The 26,065-nt window shown below is 41.1% G+C and overlaps 1 protein-coding gene across 1 annotated transcript in view; it reads left to right on the forward strand.

Annotated features, from left to right (window-relative positions):
• Positions 1–26,065, forward strand: part of dnah5l (dynein, axonemal, heavy chain 5 like) — a 367,508-nt gene that overhangs the window by 272,037 nt on the left and 69,406 nt on the right. Inside the window, exons 65-68 of the mRNA XM_072575753.1 lie at positions 6,308–6,490; positions 9,553–9,723; positions 13,794–14,172; positions 22,250–22,521. Of these exons, the coding sequence (XP_072431854.1) occupies positions 6,308–6,490; positions 9,553–9,723; positions 13,794–14,172; positions 22,250–22,521 (1,005 nt within the window). The remainder of the gene's footprint in view (positions 1–6,307; positions 6,491–9,552; positions 9,724–13,793; positions 14,173–22,249; positions 22,522–26,065) is intronic.

Genomic DNA, 26,065 nt, shown 5'->3' on the forward strand with positions numbered 1-26,065 from the left:
TCCCTATACCTACCAGCCTTCCCTTTCACCCTGGCAGGAATATACTTTCTCTGGATTCTTGTTATCTCATTTCTGAAGGCTTCCCATTTTTCAGCTGTCCCTTTACCTGCAAACATCTGCCTCCAATCAGTTTTCAAAAGTTTTTGCCTAATACCGTCAAAATTGGCCTTTCTCCAATTTAGGACTTAACTTTTAGATCTGGTCTATCCTTTTCCATCACTATTTTAAAACGAATAGAATTATGGTTGCTGGCTCCAAAGTGCTCCCCCACTGACACCTCAGTCACCTGCCCTGCCTTATTTCCCAAGAGTAGGTCAAGTTTTGCACCTTCTCTGGTAGGTAAATCCACATTCAGAAAATTGTCTTGTATACACTTAAGAAATTCCTCTCCATCGAAACCTTTAACACTATGGCAGTCCCAGTCGATGTTTGGAAAGTTAAAATCCCCTACCATAACCACCCTGTTATTTTTACAGATAGCTGAGATCTCCTTACAAGTTTGTTTCTCAATTTCCCTCTGACTATTAGGGGGTCTATAATACAATCCCAATAAGGTGATCATCCCTTTCTTATTTCTCAGTTCCACTCAAATAACTTCCCTGGATGTATTTCTGGGAATATCCTCCCTCAGCACAGCTGTAATGCTATCCCTTATCAAAAATGCCCCTCCTCTCTTGCCTCCCTTTCTATCCTTCCTGTAGTATTTGTATCCTGGAACATTAAGCTGCCAGTCCTGCCCATCCCTGAGCCACGTTTCCGTAATTGCTATGATATCCCAATCCAATGTTCCTAACCATGCCCTGAGTTCATTTACCTTCCCTGTTAGGCCCCTTGCATTGAAATAAATGCAGTTTCATTTATTAGTCCTACCTTGTCCCTGCGTGCCCTGACTGTTTGACTCACTTCTGTTCTCATCTGTACCTGTCTCAGATCAATCTCTTTCCTCACTCTCTCCCTGGGTGCCAACCGCCCCCCCTCCCCCCCCCCCCCCCCGCCCCCTCCCACTTACTAATTTAAATCTTCCCAAGCAGTTCTAACAAATTTCCCTGGCAGTATATTAGTCCCCTTCCAATTTAGGTGCAATCCGCCCTTCTTGTACAGGTCACTTCTACCCCAAAAGAGATTCCAATGATCCAAAAATGTGAATCCTTCTCCCGTACACCAGCTCCTCAGCCATGCATTCATCTGCTCTATCCTCCTATAGCTGCCCTCACTAGCTCATAGCACTGGGAGTAATCCAGATAGAATGTTGTGTACATTTAAAAAGTTGCCAGGCATAATGAATAATAATTTTATCCATAACACATTTAGTAACTAAAAAACAATTGACACAATGAATCTTTGTTTGTAGAATTTCACATTTAAAGGCTAATGATACTTAGATTCCAATGAATAAGTTCCTTGTTAGGTCATGTTATGATGTTTGGTTTCAGTTTTTCATCTGTCCAAGTTGCAATATTAGCAGCTGCTGAGTTAGCTGAGTAATCTAGAAGGCAAAAGAAAAATAGTCTAGATAAGAAATGAGTGAGTTTAGCAAGGCTAAGTGGAATATACTTTAATGCAAGGAGCCTGCATGAACTGCTGTGCTCTTCCAGCACCACTAATCCAGAATCTGGTTTCCAGCATTTGCAGTCATTGTTTTTACCTGAGGAATAAAATAGTTAAGCTGAGAGCACAGCACAGATAGTCGCATCAGAGTATGATGTTTCAGTTACATCTGAGATTTGACTGATAAATTATTTGACAAATGACCTGCAAAGTACTGAACACCACAGGTACCTAAGTGTGCATCCACAGAACCCCGAAGATAGCAGGGCAGGTAGTTTCGGCAGTTAAGGCAGCATATGGGATACTTGCATTTTTTGGCCAAGTCATAAAATTTAAGAGCAAGGGGATTATGTTTGAGCTTTGACAAAGGGTCAGTTAGACTCGAAACATCAGCTCTTTTCTCTCCTTACAGATCTGCCCGACCTGCTGAGATTTTCCAGGATTTTCTCTTTTGGTTTCAGATTCCAGCTTCCGCAGTAATTTGCTTTTATTTAGATTATGTGTAAGCTGTATAAAACCCTAATTCTGATCACCATATAAAAGGAAAGATGTGATTGCACTAGAGGGGATGCAGAGCAGATTTACTAGGATGCTGCCTAGGCTGGAGGGTCTCAATTTTGATGAAAGGTTGGATAAGCTGGGGCGGTTTTCCTAGGCGCTGCAAAGATTGAAAGGGAACCTTATAAGATTGTATAAGGTAAGAGATAGGATGGATGGGAAGGCACTTTATCCATTAGTGGAGGGTTAATTAACCAGGGAGCATGAATTTAAGGTCAGAAGCAGAAGGCTAAAAGGAGGGTTGATATTTTCTTCATTTAGACGATTGTGGGGGTCTGGAACTCACTCCCTGAAGGAGTGGTTCAATTAGAAACTCTCAAAATGTTTAAGCAGTATTTAGATATTCACTTGTGTTGTCATCATCTCCAGAGCTCTCGACCAAGAACGGGACAATGGGATTGGTGTATTGACATCATTTTTGACTTGCACAAACATTATAAGCTTAATGATGTTCTTCTGTGCTGGAAACATCTATAAGTGTATTTTGGACTGTGCACGAAATTTCTTTGCAAGATTAGAGCATGTGGCATTCTAGACCAATATGGAATGCACTTCCACTGGGTTTCTAAACTGAGCACAGACTGGATAATGGAGAGATCCAGCTTTTGCATTTTAACCCTTCAAGCTATAACTAACCTGCAAAGCCACTTCCATTTATTCTCAGCAAAGGTCACACTGTCTGTTACTAAATAGATCGGAATGTTTCATTCTCTGTTATAGATTGTGTTGTCATTTGCACATTGCAAATCGTGGATGCATTGGTGATTATTTTCCAGAGTTCGATAGATTCGGGATCCGTTCCTGCGGACTGGAGGGTGGCTAATGTTGTACCACTTTTTAAGAAAGGTGGGAGAGAGAAAGCAGGAAATTATAGACCAGTTAGTCTGACCTCAGTGGTGGGAAAGATGTTGGAGTTTATTATAAAGGATGAAATTACGACACATCTGGATAGTAGTAACAGGATAGGTCAGAGTCAGTATGGATTTATGAATGGGAAATCATGCTTGACTAATCTTCTGGAATTTTTTGAGGATGTAACTCTGAAGATGGACAAGGGAGATCCAGTAGATGTAGTGTACCTGGACTTTCAGAAAGCTTTTGATAAAGTCCCATATAGAAGGTTAGTGAGCAAAATTAGGGCGCAGGTATTGGGGGCAAAGTACTAACTTGGATTGAAAGTTGGTTGGCTGATAGGAAACAAAGAGTAGTGACAAATGGCTCCATTTCGGAATGGCAGGCAGTGACCAGTGGGGTACCGCAGGGATCAGTGCTGGGACCACAGCTTCTTACAATATATGTTAATGATATAGAAGATGGTATTTATAATAACATTAGCAAATTTGCTGATGATACTAAGCTGGGTGGCAGGGTTGAATGTGAGGAGTATGTTAGGAGGTTACAGGTTGACTTGGACAGGTTAGGTGAGTGGTCAGATGCATGGCAGATGCAGTTTAATGTGGATAAATGTACGGTTATCCACTTTGGTGGCAAGAACAGGAAAGCAGACTACTACCTAAATGGAATCAATTTAGGTAAAGGGGCAGTACAAAGAGATCTGGGTGTTCTTGTACACCAGTCAATGAAGGTAAGCATGCAGGTACAATAGGTAGTGAAGAAGGCTAATAGCATGCTGGTCTTCATAACAAGAGGGATTGAGTATAGAAGCAAAGAGGTTCTTCTGCAGCTGTACAAGGCCCTGGTGAGACCGCACCTGGAGTACTGTGTGCAGTTCTGGTTTCCAAATTTGAGGAAAGACATTCTGGCTATTGAGGGAGTGCAGCGTAGGTTCATGAGGTCAATTCCTGGAATGGAGGGACTACCTTATGCTGAAAGACTGGAGCGACTGGGCTTGTATACCCTTGAGTTTAGAAAACTGAGAGGGGATCTGATTGAGACATGTAAGAATATTAAAGGATTGGACACTCTTGAGGCAGGAAACATGTTTCCGCTAATGGGTGAGTGCCGAACCAGAGGACACAGCTTAAAAATACGGTGTAGATCATTTAGGACAGAGATGAGGAGAAACGTCTTCACCCAGAGAGTGGTGGCTGTGTGGAATGCTCTGCCCCAGAGGGCAGTGGAGGCCCAGTCTCTGGATTCATTTAAGAAAGAGTTGGATAGAGTTGGATAGAGTTGGACATAATCAAGGGTTATGGAGATAAGGCAGGAACAGGGTACTGATTAAGGATGATCAGCCATGATCATATTGAATGGTGGTGCAGGCTCGAAGGGCAGAATGGCCTACTCCTGCACCTATTGTCTATTGTCTATCTTTTTTCAAATGTCTTTCAGAATATGGTGTATTACTTTCAGACTGTGTACAGGTGGACATAACAGAGCCAAGGAGGGGATATGAGCAGTCTTTAGCAGTTAGAATAAAGGAGAACCCTAAAGCTTTCTATAGGTATGTGAGGAATAAAAGGATGACTAGGGTAGGAATAGGGTCACTTAAAGACAGAAGTGGGACATTGTGTGTGGACCCTGTGGAAATTGGAGAGGTGCTAAATGAATATTTCTCATCTGTTTTCATTCAGGAAAAGGAGAATATTGTAGAGAAGAAGACTGAGATATGGGCTATCAGACTTGACAGGATTGAAGTTAGTAAGGAGGAGGTGTTATCAATTGTAGAAGGTGTGAAAGTAGATAAGTCCCCTGGGCCAGATGGGATTTATTTGAGGATTTTCTGGGAAGCTAGGGAGGAGATGGCAGGGCCTTTGGCCTTGATCTTTGAGTCAGGTTTAGGATTTGAGGATTGCAACTGTTATGCCCTTGTTCAAGAAGGGCAGTAGAGATGACCCAGGTAATTATAGACCAGTGAGCCTTGCGTGTGTTGTAGGAAAAGTTTTGCAAAGGATTATAAGAGATAGGATTTATAATCATCTAGCAAGCAACAATTTGATTTGAGATAGTCAGCATGATTTCGTCAAGGACAGGTCATGTCTCACAAACCTCATTAAGTTTTTTGAGAAGGTGACCAAGCACATGGATGAGGGTAGGGCAGTTGACGTGGTGTACATGGACTTCAGTAAAGCCTTTGATAAGATTCCACATGGTAGGCTTTTGGAAAAAATGAGGAGGCATAGGATCGAGGGTGATTTAGCAGTTTGGATTAGAAACTGGCTTTCTGTAAGAAGGCAGTGAGTTGTGATTGATGGAAAATATTCAGCCTGGATTCCAGTTACTAGTGGTGTGCCACAAGGATCTGTTTTGGGACCATTGCTGTTTGTCATTTTTATAAATGATAGTTGACAGTGTGGAAGAATGTTGCAGGTTGCAGGGGACTTGGATAAACTGCAGAATTGTGCTGAGAGGTGGCAAATGGAGTTCAATGCAGATAAATGTGAAATGATTCACTTTGGGAAGAATACCAGAAAGGCAGAATACTAGGTCAATGGAAAGATTCTTGGTAGTGTGGATGTGCAGAGGGATCTTGGAGTTCATGTACATAGATCCCTGGAAGTTGCCATCCAGGTTGATAATGCTGTTAAGAAGGCATATGGTGTGTTAGGTTTTATTGGTAGAGGGATCGAGTTCCGGAGCCATGATGTCATGCTGCAACTGTCCAAATTGCAACTGCAGCCTCACTTGTGTACAGTTCTGGTCGCCCCATTTCAGGAAGGAAGCGGAAGCACTGGAAAAGGTGCAGAGGAGCTTTACCAGGATGTTGCCTGGTCTGGAGGGATAGTCTTATGAGGAAAGGCTGAGGGACTTGGGTCTGTTCTCATTGGAGAAAAGAAGGTTAAGAGAGGATTTAATAGAGATGATACAAGATGATCAGAGGATTAGATATGGTGGTCAGTGAGAGTCTTTTTCCTAGGATGATAATGTTCGCTTGTATGAGGGGGCATAGCTGCAAATTGAGGGGTGATAGATTTAAGAGAGATGTCAGAGGCAGGTTCCTTCCTCAGAGAGTGGTAAGGGTGTGGAAGGCCTTGCCTGCCAATGCAGTTAACTCAGCCATATTAGGGTGATTTAAACAATCCTTGGATAAGCATATTAATGATGATGGGATAGTGTAGGGGAATGGACTTAGATTAATTCACAGGTTGGTGCAACATCAAGGGCCAAAGGGCCTGTTCAGTATTGTATTGTTCTATGTTCTATGATCACTTTTACAAGAGAACATTTATTCTATTGCATTTTAAAGTTGCTGCAAATCAAAAGAAGAACTAAACACATTGCGCCCATTTCTTTGACCTAGGTAAAGGTTGGTGACAAAGAAATCGATGTGATGTTGGGATTTACCTTGTATATCACAACCAAGCTAGCAAATCCTGCTTACACTCCTGAAATCAGTGCAAAAACTGCCATTATCGATTTCACTGTCACAATGAGAGGGCTGGAAGACCAGCTTCTTGGTCGAGTCATCCTCATTGAGAAACAGGTAGGTCAAGTTAAACAACAAACAGAAAAGCAGCTCCACCTCTTTTACCTCCCTCCCTATTCCTTTTGAAACCCAGGAATATCCAACAACCATTCCTGCCCTGTGAACTTCCTGATTCTTCAAACCAGCAGCATTAACAGAAGCATTTATAAAATCATTAGGCTGTTGAATTGCAGTTAGGAGACAATAACAATAACTCTGTCCAAATAAATAGTTACTTATAAATTGACAGCTCAGCAAATATTGTCTAAACTGAATATATAAAAGTAATGGGAAAACCTTTTAAAAAATTGAATGAATTATTATCACATGCACTTGAATGAGTGCAGTCAAAAGTTTGCAATGTTGCCACTTATGGTGCCAGCTTAGGAACAGGATACCTAGGTACAGATACTTAAGTATTTGGTACAGATTGAAAGAATAGTAAATAAAATTCCAGCATTAAGCATTATTATCATATTAAACTATAATTTTAATTCTGTAAAAATATCTTCTTTCTTTTTATCAATTCCATGAACTTTGTCAATTCATCTGAAGACTTTTTCACATGTTAAAATGTTGAGCTTTTACTTACTTTGCTAACTGACAAGCTGTCAGCAATCTGCGAAACATAGCGATTAATGGGTTATTAGTTACATCTTCCAATCATAGCACTGTCATGTCTTACCTTGATGAATACAGATACACTCATGTTAAAACGTACTGTGATGATCTGTAAAAGAGGGGAAACCATTTCACTATCTCTTTTAAGAAAGGTGAAGGATGGAAGTAGGAGAAAGACTGGCTGGGCATGTCATACAACATGCATTTTTCTCCAGTCCCAGCTGTGTTTGTTCCCAATCCAAACCCTGTAAATCTGGCTCAAGGCAATGAAAGGATTGTAATTCTAAATTGTAAACAATTGTAAGTTGGAAGAACTGGAGACATTTTCAGTCAACAAGAAGAGAAATGATTGCTGACTGCTACTTGTAAAAGTGTGGATATGCACAGCAGAGATTTGAATGATCTGAAATCTATAGACTGTGCAACGTGGGAGGCTCGTCAAAGAAGCAATGGAACATTTTAGTCTTGAAGTGACTAGAAAGGAGACACCTAAAAAGTCACCTTCTAGAAATGTATAATTTACAAACTAAATCCAGGATATTTCTGTAAATTAAGCTTTGGGAAATTAGAGTATATGCAAATGCCAACTGTATATATGCCCCAAACATTCATATTTTTCAATAACACTCTCAGTCAACTTAGGATTCTAGTAAGTGTGACACATCTTTAGAGTTAAAAATCCAGTGTTTAGTAGTTTTTGAAAGTTTTTCTCTTACAAGAAACAGTTAAGTTAATTTGCATTTTCATTCTGAAGAAGTCCTCAAAAAATGTATTTCTAAATTTATAATATGAACGCTTTTAAAATTGCACATTACTTGGAGTTATCTTCTTCTTTAACAATGTTATTCTAATCACTTTTGGATGGAGTAATTAGATTAGTTTTCAAGATTTATGCATTTTATTTGTCCAATTTTTCTCAGTATTTTCATGTTGAATGCTTCCTGTCAAATTTCAATCAGCACAAACCCACGCTATGCGATGTGAGTTTTAGTAAGATAATGTGATAAGAAAATGAATAAAATTATTTCTAAATTAGGAAAACTTGACACCTATTGTAAAGAGGTGCATTGCAGTGCTTGGTATGGCATCCTGCAGTATCCTGAATATATGTGGAGCACAAGTGTTTAGAAATATCCATGGCTGATTTTTGCCAGCTATTCAACCAACTTTCATATGGCCAGGGAGGATGTGACATATTGCTACATTCATCTGAACTGTCCTTTCTCCCAGAGAGACAAGGAATAGAGACAAAGGATCACACTTCCAGGGTGGAGATAAGAAGGTCGAGTGGTGGAACCTCCCTATGGCAGACCCTTCAGCCTGCTGTAGCAGGAAGCTTGCCTGCTATATTCACATTTCAGAAAGAGGGTATGGGTTGGAATTGTGGGAATGAAAACAGGCAGATAGTGAAGTCAGTTGGCTTTACTAGCTGCCTTTGTTTATTGGGAAATCAGTCCAGTTCTAGTATTGAATGCCAAGCCTCGAACATTCACCCCTCAATTCCCCGACCTCCCCTAGCCTAAGTCATATTCCCATATTCAAAACTATCTTTACATTTCCTTAAATGATCAATCAGTTGCAAAAACAAATATTATTCACCTTGGACTGTATCTTCCTATAGTTTAGCTGAGTGCCATTTCCATTGCTTTTTGTAGTGGATTTCACTTCACAATGTGTAGTATGTTTTTTCTCAAGCAATTGTCTCAAATGCACCTCTTTGACAACCCAATAATGCCTCTTACATCTGATGCTAGCCTGATTTTTTTCCACTTGCCATAGCCAGAAGTAATTGTCATTATTTAGCTAGGATACAAAAATTGTTACTTTCCCCTTGTCTTTTCTTTTACAGTATTTTATAATAGCTTATGCTTTCTTTCAGTATCTAATGAAAGAATCTGCAGCTATCAGTTGAGGCCCAATTTTTGTGAAAATTTTTTTGTATTTTACGATGAAAAGATTTTAAGCTACTCTATGTATTGTATATGGAAATAAAAACTATCAGAAATTCACATACATGTGTGAAAATGTATTTCTCCCTGGAGTGTTAACTTAAAATTGAAGTCACAATTATTCTTAAAATTAGCTGTCAAAATCCTTGTCATGTTAATGTATAACAATAAGATTAGTATGATGTTAAGCAATACACAGTTGCATGGGTCCTAGATTCCACCACAGTCTACTGATTCCAGTTGAGAAAGGGAATAGAGACAGTGAAGAGTTATACCTGCTCTCATTTTCTTGGCTGAAAGGAAAATATCAGCTAAAAGTTCCCACTTCTGATTGCCATTCATCAGAAGTTATTGGAAGGACTTTAAACACCAGCTGATGGCAGGATAATTCATGGAAACATACTCCAGCATGGGTTGGTGCGGAAGGGGAATAAATCATATGGGTTGAAAAGCATGTTGTCTAGAATTTCCAGATGATTAGCACATTTGATTGTTGTGGTTGTATACTAGGAACTGGAAGCAGAGAGAGTACAACTGATGGAAGAAGTTACATCAAACAAACGGAGAATGCAGGAGTTGGAAGATAACTTGTTGTTTCATCTAACCAGTACAGAAGGCTCTCTGGTGGAGGATGAATCATTGATTGAAGTACTTCAGGTCACAAAGATAACAGCTGAAGAGGTAAAATGACTGACAAAAATGCTACTCTGTGCCGATTCAAATAGTTTTTTTCCCCCCCAAATCTTGTTCTCCAGTGGTATTTTGCTGCAAGTTGCATTTTTTACGACATATTGCAGTGAGGGAACATGATTCCAGGAAGAGGATAAAATGACCATGGTTAACCAGGGATGTTAAGGATAGTATCTAATGGAAAGAAAAACTGTAAAAAGTGGTAAAGACTAATGATAACTCAGAGGATTGGGAACATTTTAAAAGCCCGCAAAAGATGACCAAAACAGGGAGAAAACAAGCTATGAGGGCAAACTAGCAGGTAACATAAAATCAGTTTGTAAGAGTTTCTTAATATGTATAGAAATAGTGAATGTAGGTTTCTTAGAGAATGAGGTTGACGGACTATTAATAGGGAGTCAGAAAATGGCAGAGGGGTTGGACAAATATTTTGCATTGATCTTCACAATTGAGAATATTAATAGCATTCCAAAGATACTGAATTAAGTTGAGGTTCTGAATGTAGGTTTGCTTGCTGAGGCTGGAAGATTCATTTTCAGACGTTTCATCACCATACTAAGTAGCATCTCTGGAGGCTCATTGAAGATGTTACCTAGTATGGTGACGAAACTTCTGAAAATGAACCTTCCAGCTCAACGAGCAAGCCTACATCCAGAATACTGAATGATATAGGGGCTGAAGAGGGAAGAAATCAATACAATCTATAATTAAAAGGACTACACAACATATTCCACCAGAGCTAGTATGGCTTGATGAAGGAGGATCTTTTGTCTTACAAATTTATGACAGTTGTTTGAGCAGATAACAAGCAGGATCGATAAAGGGGAATGAGTAGAAGAATATATTTAGATTTCCAAAAAAGTATCAATAAGATACCACACATAAGGCTAATAATGAGGCAAGAGCTCATGGTGTTGGGGGTTGTATATTGGTATGGATAGAGGATTGGCCAACTAATAGAAGACAGAGAGTTGGGATGGAAGGGGTATTTTCAGGAAGGCAACCTGTAACTAATGGAATGCCACAAGGAACAGTGCTGGGCTATAGATATTTATAATATATGCTAATGATCTGGATGAGGAAAGTGAATGTACTCTAGCAAAATTTGCAAATGATATAAACAATAGGTGGGCAGCTAAGGGGTGAGGGTTGCACAAAGAGTCTACAGAGGGATATAGACTGAGTAAGCAAGTGGGTAGAAACTTGACATGGGAAATGTGAGGTTATGCACTTTAGCAGAAAGAATAGCGCAGCTGAATATTACTTGACTGGAGAAAGGCTATGAAAAGCTACATCACAGTATATTTGGGAGTCTCAGTGCATGAATCACAAAAACTAGCATCCAAGTCCAATGGACAATAGGGAAGGCAAATGGAATATAAAAGTACAGATGTCTTGTTAAAACTTGTTAAAACTATGCAGAGCAGTACTTATAGCACACCTGGAATAGTGTGAACAGTCCTGGGCCTCTTGTCTAAGGAAAGAAAAATTGGAATTGGAGGCAGTCCAGAAAAATTTTGTTAGGTTGATCGCGGGTATGAAGAGATTTTCTTATGAGGATAGGATGAGTTGGTTGGGTTTATACTGAATTTGGGAGAATGAAATGAAAATTCAAACATATAACATCCTTAGAGGACTAAAAGAGTGGTTGCAGACAAGCTGTCTCCCCTTGTGGGACGGTCTAGAGACAGACTTCTTAATCTCAGAATAAAGAGTCACCCATAGAAGACGGAAATGAGGAGGAATTTCTTACCTCAGAGGGTAGTGTATCTGTGGAACTCTTTACTGCAGAGAGCTGTTGAGGTTGAGTCATTAAGTCTATTCAAGGCAAGGGATCAAGAGTTATAGGGAGAAGACAGAAAAATGGAGTTGAAAATTGTCAGATCAGTCACGATCTCATTGAATGGCAGAGCAGTCTCAATGGCTGAATGGTCTACTTCTGCTCCTATGTCCTGTGTTCTTCTGGTCTAATGGCAGGTACATTTAAGATATATTAGATGAACAGTGGGTTTTGCCCATCAATTGGTGTTGCTATGTCATTTTTTAAAGAATAGTTCTAATTTAAATATGTGGTTCTGCTGTGATATTATACATTTGCATGAAATTCTGGAACTCACATTATAAGAGGACTGTATTGCTCTAGAGAGGGTGCAGAAGAGATTCACCTGAATGTTTCCCGGGCTGCAAAGTTTTTGTTATGACAACAGATTGAATAGACCAGGTTTGTTTTCCTTGGAGCACAGAAGCCTGAAGAGAAACATGATTGTGATGTATAAATTATGGGGAGCATAGAAAGGATTGACAGGAAGGAACCTTTCCACTTGTTGGAAGGATCAGTGACTGGAGGCATAGATTTAAAGTAAGGGGCAGAAGGTTTAGAGGAGATGTGAGCAAAAATGTTTGCACCCAGAGATTGTTAAGAGTTTGCATGTGAGGTGGAAGGTAGACAGAGATAGAAGCCCTCATAACATTGAAGAAGTATTTAAATGTGTACATGTGATGGCAAGGCATACAAGGCTATAGGCCAACTGCTGGAAAATGGGAGAAGGAAGAATAATTAGGTGGTTGTTTTCGATCGGTACAGACTCAATGGGCTGATAGGCCTTTCTCAGTGCTGTAGGACTGTATAACAAGCTCACTGCTTGGGAAGGTGGGATGTAAAGCCGAAAAGCACCCTTGGTAGCCATTCAGCTACTCAAACTATCCGAATTGAATTGAATTGAATTTATTGTCACGTGTACTGAGGCACAGCGAAAAGCTTTGTCTTGCGAGCAATACAGGCAGATCACAGAGTTAAGTAGCATAGATAAGTAAATAATAGGTAAACAGTGGCACAAACAAAAACACAGGTCCAGGAGAATGTTAAGAGTTTGTGAGTGCATTCAGTATTCTAACAACAGTAGGGTAGAAACTGTTTCGAAACCGACTGGTGTGTGTGTTCAGGCTTCTATACCTTCTCCCTGATGGTAGAGGATGTAGAAAAACATTGCCAGGGTGGGATGGATCTTTGCGAATGTTGGCGGCCTTTCCTTGAGCAGGCCTGGTAGATGGATTCGATAGACGGGAGGTGGGCCTTTGTGATTGACCGGGTCGAGTTCACTACTCTCTGTAACCATCTCTGATCTTGAATTGGACAGTTGACGTACCAGGTAGTGATACATCCAGATGGAATGCTCTCAATGGTGCACTATAAAACTTGGCAAGAGTATTCACCGTCATGCCAAATTTCCTCAGCTGCCTGTGGAAGAAGAGGCGTTGTTAGGCCTTTCTAACCAGTGTGTCCACATGAAGGGTCCAAGAAAGCTTGTTGTGGATGACCACACCTAGGAGCTTGACATTCTCCACTTGTTCCACCTCTGTGCTGTGAATGTGTAGGGGGGGCATGAGTAACATTCCGCCGAAAGTCAATAATGAGCTCCTTGGTTTTGCCGGCATTGAGAGCTAGGTTGTACTCAGTGCAGCATTTTTCCAGGTCTTCCACGTCCCATCTGACGTCTGTTTTGTCGCCATCTGAGATTCGACCGACTATGGTGGTGTCATCAGCGAACTTGTAAATGACATTAGTCTGGTATTTGGCAATGCAGTCATGGGTATACAGTGAGTACAGTAGAGGGCTGAGTACACACTCCTGGGGGGCTCCAGTGTTGCGTGTTAGTGAGGATAAAATATTGTCCCCAATCTTCACTGATTGTGGCCTGTGGGTCAGGAAACTGAGGATGCAGTTGCAGAGAGTGGGGCTTAGTCCGAGATCACTAAGTTTAGTAATCAGTCTTGAGGGGATCCGTTATTCCATTAAGTGATCTGTGTCTTAACTACACTTCCTTTTCTCCATTTCCATTAAAACCCTTACTTGTTGATGATCAGAGAATAATTGAACATCAGATTGTCAGGGCAGCATTGGGTGGCTGACTGACACAGTGAGGTGATGTTACCACTATTGTCGACACATGTGCAGATGGCTAGCAGTAATCTTTGGCAGCCAACTTGGCCTTGGCAACACACACTTGGTTTGATTGTTGTAAGATCATTTAAGAATTTTTAAAACCTCATTTTGCTTCCAGGTGAGTGAAAAGTTGAGCACTGCTGCACAGACGGAGGTGAAGATTAACACAGCTCGTGAGGAGTATCGGCCTGTTGCTTCACGTGGCAGCAATCTTTACTTCCTCATTGTTGAAATGAGTCTAGTGAATGTGATGTACCAGACATCCCTTCGACAGTTCCTGGGTATTTTTGACATATCCATGGAGAGATCAGTAAAATCACAGGTCACCTCGAAGCGAATTGCAAACATCATTGAATATCTCACCTATGAAGTGTTCAGGTATACAGCTCGGGGTCTGTATGAGAATCACAAATTCCTTTTTACACTGCTTATGGCACTAAAGATTGATCTACAGTCCAAGAAGATTACTCATGAAGATTTCCAGACTTTAATAAAAGGTAACCTTCACTAGTAACTTTATTTAGAGTACCTTTGATAAAAATTCTATATTGGAAGCTAAACTTTGTTATTCAATTCAGAAAGCAGCTGGTAAACAAATGCCAAAAATTAGTTATTTGGCATTAGATGCAGCAACAGTGATAGTAGACTTTGACTTATGGCTACTCATATTAGATACAAATCAGTTTCCATCCTCATTTGTCATTTATATGACTGACTAACTTTCTGAATGTCATATTACACAGTGTAGACGTTAACACACTCATCTATTTTATATCTCAGATTAACTTACTTGATTTTTTTTTCAAGGTACCAAAAATAATCATAGAACTAACAAAGTGAGATATAAACTGTCAATAAAACTAAAATCTGGGAGCAACTATATCCTATATATACCTATACACCCACGGTGCTATTAAGTAGGGAGTTCCAGGAAACTGAACCAGTGACAATATATTTCCAAGTTTGGATATGTGTGTTTATATGATCATGTCAGGCTAAAATATAACTCTGTATTGAGTGACTAATGGAAGTCAGTACCTTGGTCTAGTTCTGCACTTACCATCAATTTTGATTAAACTGAATAATTGAAGTGTTATATTGCTATTAATGGTACTGGAACATTATTGACTTTCTGGGTGAATGCATGAGGAGCGATGAAGTAATTAGCTGGTGTTATGCTGTCAGATAATTTTACACATATCTGAAAATGCTTGGGTCAGCTGTCTCATGTCCATCACTGTTCCAGCAAAATAACATCCAGCAAAGGTATTGAGAACTAAATGTTTTAATCGAGGAATTAACTTTACTCTCTGATCAGTTTTTTTAAGAAGTCTGCTTTAAATAGCACCTTTTAAAAGAGCTAAATAAGCTGTTAACTGAATAGTTATTAACTTTACTCACTGACCCTAAGATATGTTGAATGTTGTACAGCAGCAGAATGAAGAAATATGAAGCCATTTGCTTGACTGAAAGTTTGAAGAGATTTTACTTTCAGATAAACCACTGTTCCCATTAGCTAGGCAGATATGGGTACTGCAGATGCTGTAAATCAGAGTCTAGATTAGAGTGGTGCTGGAAAAGCACAGCAGGCCAGGCAGCATCCGAGGAGTAGGAAAATCGACGTTTCGGGCAAAAGCCTGAAATGTAGATTTTCCTGCTTCTCGGATGCTGCCTGGCTTGCTGTGCTTTTCCAGCATCACTCTAATCTGGACTCTGTTCTCATTAGCTGATGACACAAGGACTAGGGAGCACAATTTTAAGATTTTGGTAATTGAAATGGGATTTTATTAGGAAGCTTTCTTTTTACGTAATGTGTGGTGATACCTGGAACTTACAGCCAATGAGGCTGGTGAATGTGGAGATGATCAAAGATTTCCAATGGAAATTGGATGGGCACTGGAGGGAAATACACTGACAGGCTACAGGAATAGAGGGTGAGGCATGGGATGGAGTGGATTGTTCTACAAAGAGCAGGCATAAATTTGATGGGCATACTGGCCCCTCTCTGTGTTGATTCTTTGATTTTATGATTCTGCCTTATTTGATAAGACAACAACGTTCAAGAAGAACTGATAATCTTCCAGAGGTAACGGCCCAAATGTCTTTGGATTTTCCCTTGACAATTCTGTGCCTACCAGCTCTGTGCATTAAGAAGTCTTAGTCTTTGCTACTCTTAACCAGGAATCTTATTTAGGATAAAGGTACTGTCGCTCCCAACATGGCTGGACTGAATAGAGGTCGCCTAAATGTTAGGTTTTTTTTTAATTGCATACTTTGGATTTGATGGTAATCCCCCATGATCAAAAGAAAGGTCCGGGGTGGTTAAAGGCCAAAAATGAGGGAACTGCATAGGATCTGCTACTTCTTGAAGATCTTTTCTTGGGAAAGTGGAATGCTTCCTTATAATACTCAAATCATGCTCTCACGGTAAGATTCAGAGTCTGATTTATTTTTTAACAGTAACAGACTGGTTTTCTAGGGCATCAGGAATAAGATGGAGACAGGACCAGTCAGCCTCAAAGTTAAGAGGGTTTTTGAGTTCACCTTGTGAGCGAGGAGAAGCAAGAGTATTGCTCCTTGCCCCTCAGTTAAAAAAAAAACCTTTGGCCCCATTTCTACCGATTGTGGCCACTCCTCACTGTCTTCACCGGGAACCATCAACCCCTGTCTCTGGTCTGCCGCACCATCAGCTAACACACCTCCCGTATCCCCAGTCATTCGCTTAGCTTTATTCTGAATGACTCCCCCTGTCAAGTCCTGCTCTTTCATGCTCTCCTCAAACCTTGCCGCGGCTTGATCAATCCTCATCCCTTCACAGTCCCCTGCCAGCCCAGATCTTGTGTGATTGTCAGGGATTGTCCTGAAGGTTTCCCTGCTGCTGGCTTTTCTGCCATGTCGCTAGTTAGCCTATCAATCTGACTAGCTGCCAGGCAAAGCTGATGCAAAATATCATTTAGAATGGGGTAACACACTTAAATGTGGCATAATGTGGGCATATCTGGGATTTCTGAATTTCCATGTGCTACCATTTTCTCCCATACCATCCTTATCGCCTTGGAATTGTTGTGACCTCTTTATCATGCTTTTAATTTCTCTATTTCTCCCTTTATTTTGCTCTGTTTAATTCGCATTCACCTTTTCCTATTTTCTAACAAAAAGTACAAAGTACAATTTTCTAAGAAGGATTTTGATACCTGATCTTTTTGTGCTTCAAATGTATTTGAAGAAAGTTTATTAAACACAACTGGAAAATATATTCAGTCAGAATAGCAACTGAAGCTCTTTAATCTGTTGTTTACACTGCACATGCTCTGATTGCACATTTCAGTTCAGCGCAAAATGCCATTCCTGTGGGTAACTCTCAATAAAGGTTGAGGCCTTCAAGGAAAATCTTTAATGAAGATCTTAAAAGACGTAAAGCAACTTTCAATTAAATCATATCATTGTGAACCTATCCCTCTTTTCACAGTGTTCTGTTTCACGTTCACTGCTCATGACATACTGCAATACTTGAGCTGTTAGACTAATGATCACAGTAAATCTCCATGAATTATTCTAATGCAAACCCAGATGTGAGGCAAGGAAAATCCAAGCAGTGGAAGGCTTTCCTTTCCCAATTCCTCCGCCTCCGCCGTATCTGCTCCCAGGAGGACCAGTTCCACCACAGAACACACCAGATGGCCTCCTTCTTTAGAGACTGCAATTTCCCTTCCCACATGGTTAAAGATGCCCTCCAACACGTCTCGTCCATATCCCGTACCTCTGCCCTCAGACCCCACCCCTCCAACCGGAACAAGGACAGAAGGCCCCTGGTGCTCACCTTCCATCCTACCAACCTTTGCATAAACCAAATCATCCGCTGACATTTCCGCCACCTCCAAATGGACCCCACCACCAGGGATAGTTTTTGCCTCCCTTTCCACCTTCCGCAAAGACCGTTCCCTCTGTGACTACCTGGTCAGGTCCACGCCCCCCCTACAACCCACCCTCCCATCCTGGCACCTTCCCCTACACCGCAGGAATTGCAAAACCTGCGCCCACACCACCTCCCTCACCTCCATCCAAGGCCCTAAAGGAGCATTCCACATCCATCAAAGTTTTACCTGCACATCCACTAATATCATTTATTGTATCCGTTGCTCCCAATGTGGTCTCCGCTACATTGGGGAGGCTGGATGCCTCCTAGCAGAGCACTTTAGGGAACATCTCTGGGACACCCGCACCAATCAACCACACTGCTCTGCGGCCCAACATTTCAACTCCCCCTCCCACTCTGCCGAGGACATTGTGGTCCTGGGCCTCCTTCACTGCCGCTCCCTCACCACCAAACGCCTGGAGGAAGAATGTCTCATCTTCTGCCTCAGAACACTTCAACCCCAGGGCATCAATGTGGACTTCAACAGTTTCCTCATTTCCCCTTCCCCCACCTCACCCTAGTTCCATTTTCCAGCTCAGCACTGTCCCCATGACTTGTCCTACCTGCCTATCCTCTTTTCCACCTATCCACTCCACCCTCCCTCCCCGACCTATCACCTTCATTCCCTCCCCAACTCACTTATTGTACTCTATGCTACTTTCTCCCCACCCCCACCCTCCTTTCATTTATCTTTCCACCCTTCAGCCTCTCTGCCTTTATTCCTGATGAAGGGCTTTTGCCTGAAACGTCGATTTTACTGCTCCTCGGATGCTGCCTGAACTGTTGTGCTTTTCCAGCACCACTCTAATCTAGACTCTGGTTTCCAGCATCTGCAGTCCTTGTTTTTACCTCGGTTCCAAACCAAAGTCACCTGTTTAATTACCCTCATTATTTAAGCTAATATTGACCTTTTAATCAATCCTAACAACTCATTGGCCAACACCTTACATGTTCACTTCGGCTGATGCATGCTGACAGTCATATGTACGATACTGTAGCAGCTTGCTAAGACTCCCTGAACAGCATTATCCAAACCAGATTCTTCAGTCACTGGAAAGAACAAGGGCAGCATACCCAAGAGAACACTGTCCCTTGCAAGAACCTCTGCAAGTCACACACCACCATGATGTTGATGTGGACCCTGTACATATTTCCCTTCTTTCGATGTCAGTGGGTCAGAATCCTTGAACTCCCTCCCTAACAACACTGCAGTGTCATCAATATTATTTGGATGCAGCTATTTATAAAGCTGGTTCACCAGCACTTCTCAAAGGTGATTGGCTTTGAGCAACAAATACTGGCCTAGCCAGTGACACTGACTCCCCATAAAAGAAGTACAACAAAAGTCTTACTCAGATGTGGTGGGACTATGAATTTAGACTCTGATCCATTGTTGTTCGATTGTGATCAAGTCTTCCTACAATGTCTTAATTTTGAGATTTAGCTGAATGTACCCTCCCTCACACAGCTTCGCCAGATTTGTAGCTCATGATGAGTTTTAATATTTCTACTTGTTATTATCGATGTCAAGTAAAATAGTGTCAAAAACATCCTGGGTTGAATTTTGCATTCTTTTGGCTAAGCCCAAGTTGCATCAAGATTTTTTTGAGGGTTTGTCCCTCCCCTGCCTATTTACAATACTCACCTCATTAATTAGCCACCACTGCCCTGCATGGTTCCTGACATTTGCCCAGAATTGGCAGATGAGCAAAAGTGGCACCCTGTATTGTGGGCAGGCACCTGGGAAGTCCTGCTGGACAAACATAGGACTCTCTCCTTCCCAAGACCTGCTGTGGAAACTATGACATCAGACCATGCCAGCCTGGTGGGAGGTTAGCACCTAGTTTGAAGCAATCTCTGCCATCTGGAGGAATGTCCAGCAATGTAGGAAGAAAGTCAATATCCTTTTCCACTCCAGCCATTTCCCTCTGATATCTCACACTCGCTCTGTCTGTTTTACTACACTCACCTCCTGCCAAGGCTCATGCTCTACCAGTCTTGCGTGCAACATCTTCCTTACTCATTCCCACCCAGCCCAGCTCCTGGCACCACTATACCTGCATGCCCTCTCTGTTGTGCCACTATACCTGCATCAGTTACAGTTAGTGCCACCATACCTGCATCAGTTACATAACCTGTAACAGTTAGGCCACTCACTTTCATAGAATTGCTACAGTGCAGGCAGAAGCAGATTTGTCCATCGAGTGTGTGCCAACCATCTGAAGAGCATCCTATGCAGATTCTGGTGAATCTTCTTTGCACCACTTCCAGTGCAATGAAATCTTTCCAAAAGTGGTGACCAGAACTACAGACAGTATTCCAGCTGTGGCCTAACCAAAGTCTGATATAGTTACAACACAGCCACCCTGTTTTTATAATCTGTGCCATCGCTGATAAAGACAAGCATTCTGTATGCCTTCTTAACCACTCTGTTAACCTATCCTACTAGCTTCAGGGATCTATAGTCAAGCACTTCAAGATCCCTCTGAGCCTCTAAGCTTCTTAGAGTCTTGCCATTCATGAGCGTTCCTTTGTTTTGTCTCTTCTTCCAAAATGCATCACCTCACATTTATCAGGGTTAAATTCCAACTTCCACTGACCTGCCCACCTGACCAATCTAACACCTTTCTCCTCACTTTCAACCACCCAGCCGACCCTTATGTCATCCACAAATTTATTTATCATTTATGAATCTAACAAACAAAAAGAGACCCAGCACTGATCCCTGTGGTATCCCACTACACACTGTGCTCCAGTCACACAAACAGCCTCCTATTACCACCCTCTGTCTCCTGTCTCTAAATAATTTGGGATCCAACTTTCCAGTTACCCTGGATCCCATGAACCTTCTTTATCAGCTTCCTGTGTGAGACCTTGTCAAAGGCTTTGATATAACTGTGGAACTCTACTCGTTGCCAATCAGAAAAAAAGGCCCATTTATATAAACTCTGTTTTCTGCCAGTCTTACATTCATGCTAAAACACCTACACCACAAGCTTTTATGATTCACCATGACCTTTGTTGTGGCTCTTATCAAATCCATTCTGGAAATTCAAGTATAGTACGGCTGATGGTTAATAAAACCACAACACTAAAAATGTTTGAGATCTGAGATAAAAAAGAGTGTGCTGGAGAAGCTCAACAGGTTTGAAAATGTGTTGCTGGAAAAGCGCAGCAGGTCAGGCAGCATCCAAGGAGCAGGAGAATCGACGTTTCGGGCATGAGGCCTTCTTCAGGAATGCCTGAAGAAGGACTCATGCCCGAAGCGTCGATTCTCCTGCTCCTTGGATTCTGCCTGACCTGCTGCGCTTTTCCAGCAAAACATTTTTAAGCTCTGATGTGCAGCATCTGCAGTCCTCACTTTCTCCAAGCTCAACAGGTTTGGCAACATCTGGCAACATCTGTAGAGTTCTGAAACAGAGTTAATGTTTTGAGTCCAATGTGACCCTTGTTTAGCAAAAACCATCACTAAAACCAGAACCATAGAATCTGTTAACAGCTTATTTGGGGAAACTTAGAGTATTCTGATGAACCATTTTAGTTCTATTGCACTAATGTTTATTAGCTGTAATATTTTATGAATGTAATGTGCATTGGCCTGTCTTCACACTGCCAAAATGATATAAAGCCTATGTTGTAAAATGGCCAACATAAGCATTGCTACATTGTAAATGCTTTTTATTACTTTCTCATGATTGGAACATTGAAGTAGTTTAAATGCTATATTAAAATGAAGGCGTTCTTTATACGATTTGCAAAGCGTAGGAATTTAGAAAATACGAGCAGCAAAAAGCCATTTGACAGTTTGAGGCTGCTGCACCATTTAACAATGATGGCTGATTTTCCAGCTCACCATCATCTTGCTGCATTATAATTCAAATCCCCAAAACATGAATGTATCAACGGCCCTCAATGGTCTTTAATTCAATCGATTCACAACCTTTTGAGTGAGGATTGTACTCCTCATTTTAGCCCTTTATTCTGAGGCTCTAAAGAGCACAACTGCAGTAATGTTTTCCTCATAGCACCGTCAAAATACTACAAATTTCATCATTGAACCATTAAATATTTGCACACATTTTAGGAAACATTCTTTCCCTTTTCCACACAGCATGCCATTAAACGGCTCATGCTGGCAATACACTAAGACTTAACCTGTACCAAGTGCAACAAATTCTTGCATATGTAAGTGTATTTCACAGTGGGCTGGTTCACTTTCTTTCAATCAACGCAAACTATCTCTTTTTCTCATTTTACGTAATCTTTACAGCTCTTTTGTGCACCTGCTCTAATGATTATATGTTAATTTTCCATTCCAAACTTATATTGGCTTGTGTACAATCCACAAGTTATTTGCATCCCTTCCCCCATTCTCTTTCTGGTACATTAATAGCAATGGTGCTATTTTCTATCCTTGCCCAAGACTTCATCAACCTTGTTTCCAGTTTTCATGCGTCCCTCACACAGAATTAAATCTCTGATTTTTGGCAAGTGCCACAAGGTGCTCCATTGCGATAGGGAAGGTAACTAAACTGTATGTATTTTCAAAAGATCGTTTTATTGGATTTGGTTTCAAAATTAATAGGAATGAAACTTCTAGCAGTTGATTGTTCTCAGTTTATTGGTATTAATCAAATATACATTATTTATTTGCACAGGTGGTGCCTCTTTAGATCTCAATTCAGTGGAACCTAAACCAAAGAAATGGATCCTTGACATGACTTGGCTAAATTTGGTGCAGCTTTCTCATTCATTCCCATTCAATCAACTGCTAGTACAGGTGGCAAAAAATGATAAAGCTTGGAAGCAGTGGTTTGATAATGAAGCTCCAGAAGAGGCTGCTCTCCCTGATGACTATGATAATATATTGGACACTTTTCATAAACTCCTACTGATTCGTAGTTGGTGTCCAGATCGTACAATTGCTCAGGTAAATGTCTACATTAGTTAAGTTTTTGTAGTCTGCTTCCTCATTGCACCACCATATATGCTACATACATACCCATTATTCAACCAAATGTTTATTTCACAACTGAGTGATATTGCTTAAAGTAATGGCTGTTGAAGGGATAATGTTAGAAACTGCGTTAAGCTCCACACAGTCTGATGATATCATAAGGATTTGGTTAAGGGATCTTGTAGAATATCTGCAGGTCTCCCAAAAGTTTTGCTGGCAATGTCCAACTTACTAATGTAGGTTGTGGCTGGTCGAACCAGACTTTATAAAAAATCTTAAAGTCAGGGAACACTTAGGAGGCAGCGATCATAATATGGTAGAGTTCAGTCTGCAATTTGAAAGCGAGAAGGCAAAATCAGAGATAATGGTGTTACAGTTAACGAAAGTAATTACAGGGGCATGAGAGGGGAACTAACGAGGATTGACTGGAAGCAGAGCCTAGTGGGGAAGACAGTACAGCAACAATGGCAGGAGTTTCTGAGTGTAAATTAGGCCACAGTACAGTGGTATGTCCTTAAGAAAAGATAGATTACCCAGGGAGGGGGAGCACTGGGAAATCAGAAGATTGGGAAGACTACAAAAACAAACAGAGGATAACAAAGAGAGAAATAAGGAAGGAGAGGATCAAATATGAAGGTAAGCTAGCCAGTAATATTAGAAATTATAGTAAAAGTTTATTTCAATACATAAGAAACAAACAAGAGGCAAAAGTAGAGATTGAGCTGATCCAAATTGATGCAGAAAGGTTAGTGATGAGAGATTAAAAAAAGCTGAAGAACTTAATAAACACTTTATGTCAGTCTTCACAGTGGAAGATATGAGTAATAGCCCAACAATTAAGCAGAGTCAAGGGGCAGAGTTGAGTATGGTGACCATTACAAAGGAGAAAGTACTTGATAAGTTAAAAGGTCTAAAAATTGATAAAAATCCTGGCACCAATGGGCTACCTCCTAGAGTTCTGAGGGAGGTGGCTGAAGAAATAGCAGAGGTGTTGGTTATAATCTTTCAAAAATCACTGGAGTCTGGGAAAGTCCCAGATGATTGGAAAATCACTGTTGTAACCCCCTTGTTCAAGAAAGGATCAAGACAAAAGATGTAAAATTATAGGCCGATTAGCCTAGGCTTGGTTGTAGGTAAAATTCTAGAATCCATCGTTAAGGATGAGATTTCTAAATTCTTGGAAGTGCAGGGTCAAATTAGAATAAGTCAGCATGGATTTAGTAAGGGGAGGTCATGCCTGACAAACCTGTTAGAATTCTTTGAAGAGGTAACAAGTAGGTTAGACCAGGGAAACTCAGTGGATGTTATCTACTTAGACTTCCAAAAAGCCTTTGATAAGGTGCCTCATGGGAAGCTGCTGAGTAACGTGAGACCCCATGGTGTTTGAGGTGAGCTATTGGCATGGATTGAGGATTGGCTGTCTGAGAGAAGGCAGAGAGTTGGGATAAAAGGTTCTTTTCTGGAATGGCAGCCAGTGACAAATAGTGTCCCACAAGGTTCAGTGTTGGGGCCACAGCTGTTCATTTTATATATTAATGATCTGGATGAAGGGACTGGGGGCATTCTGGCGAAGTTCACTGCTGATACGAAATTAGGTGGACAGGCAGGTAGTTCTGAGGAGATGGGGAGGAAACAGAAAGTTTTAGACAGTTTAGGAGAATGGTCCAAGAAATGGTTGATGAAATTTAGTGTGAGCAAATGTGAGGTCTTGCACTTTGGAAAAAAGAACACAGGCATGGACTATTTTATAAACGGTGAGAAAATTCATAAAGTCAAAGACGAAAGAATCTTGGAGTGCTAGTCCAGGTTTCTCTAAAGGTTGACTTGCAGGTTGAGTCCATGGATAAGAAAGCAAATGTAATGTTGTCATTTATTTCAAGAGGGTTGGAACGTAAAAGCAGTGAGGTGCTACTAAAACTTTCTAAAGCTCTGGTTAGGCCCCATTTAGAATACTGTGTCCAGTTTTGGGCCACACACCTCAGGAAGGACATACTGGCACTGGAGCGTGTCCAGTGAAGATTCACACGGATGATCCCGGAATGGTAGGCCTAAATACAATGAACAGCTGAGGATCCTGGGATTGTATTCATTAGAGTTCAGAAGGTTGAGGTGAGATTTAATAGAAATTTACAAGATAATGCATGGCTTAGAGTGGGTGGATGCTGGAAATTGTTTCTATCAGGCAGGGATACTAGGACTCGTGAGCACAGCCTTAGAATTAGAGGGGGTCAATTTAGAATGGAAATGAGGAGACATTTTTTCAGCCAGAGGGCCTGTGGAATTCACTGCCATGGAGCGCAGTGGAGGTCGGGATGTTAAATGTCTTCAAGGCACAGATTGATAAGTCCTTAATGTTGCACGGAATTAAGGGATATGGGAAGAGTGCCAGTAAGTGGCGTTGAAATGCCCATCAGCCATGATTGAATGGTGGAGTGGACTCGATAGGCCGAATATCCTTAATTCCACTTCTATTTCTTGTGGTTGCTGCCATGCAATACATCTTGTTTGGGACATAAGCTTCTTCTCATTAAGACTCACCACTGGTTTTCCCCTATCTCCGTAAACCAAGAAAGTGCTTAAACCCAGTCAGGGAAAAGAATGGTGGCAGCAAATTACCCTGACCAAAAGATGCTAGCACATGCAATGAGAGGCACAGCAAAACTCCCACAAAATGATTAGATTACTTACAGTATGGAAACAGGCCCTTTGGCCCAACAAGTCCACACCAACCCTCTGAAGAGCAACCCACCCAGACCCATTCCCCTACATTTACCCCTTCACCTAACACGATGGGCAATTTAGGATGGCCAACTCACCTAACCTGCATATCTTTGGACTGTGGGAGGAAACCCGCACAGACAGTTGCCTGAGGTGGGAATTGGACGCAGGTCTCTGGCGCTGTGAAGCAGCAGCGCTAACCACTGTGCCACCCATGCATTTGGAAGTTTCCCTCAGGACATTAGTACACCATTGCAAAACCAGATAATAAATAGGGATGAACAAAACTTCTGTTTTATTCTTAGTTCAGCCATCGAGAAAAGACTATAATGTGATGATTCTCAAAGGGATAATGTTGGAACATTTGAAACATTACAGGATACTAGGCAAAGGCAGGTGTATAGAGTTAGGCTACAGATCAGCCATGATCTCACTGAATGATGGAACAGACGCGAGGGGCTAAATGGCTTACTCCTGTCCTTCTTTTCTATGTCTCTATGTCTACAGATTGTACCCTTGTTCTGTTATCTGATCACTTCTTAAATGATTTCAGACTTTTTGTCTTGTTATTTTGTCTGGAAGTTCATTTTCATATTGATGACTTTTTGTGCGAGGAGATATTTCCTGATGCCAATCTTCATTTTTCTTTTACTAATTTTAATTTTGTTCCATTCTCCTGTGACCCCACTTTAAAGCATTTTTCCAAATTTCCTGTATCTATACTGGTACTGAACTTTTATATTATATGGCTTCATATTCTGTTACCTCTTTTCAAGGTTAAAAAGTAATTGACTTCTCC

Source organism: Chiloscyllium punctatum, chromosome 8 (genome assembly GCF_047496795.1).
Source record: "Chiloscyllium punctatum isolate Juve2018m chromosome 8, sChiPun1.3, whole genome shotgun sequence".
NCBI lineage: Eukaryota > Metazoa > Chordata > Chondrichthyes > Orectolobiformes > Hemiscylliidae > Chiloscyllium > Chiloscyllium punctatum.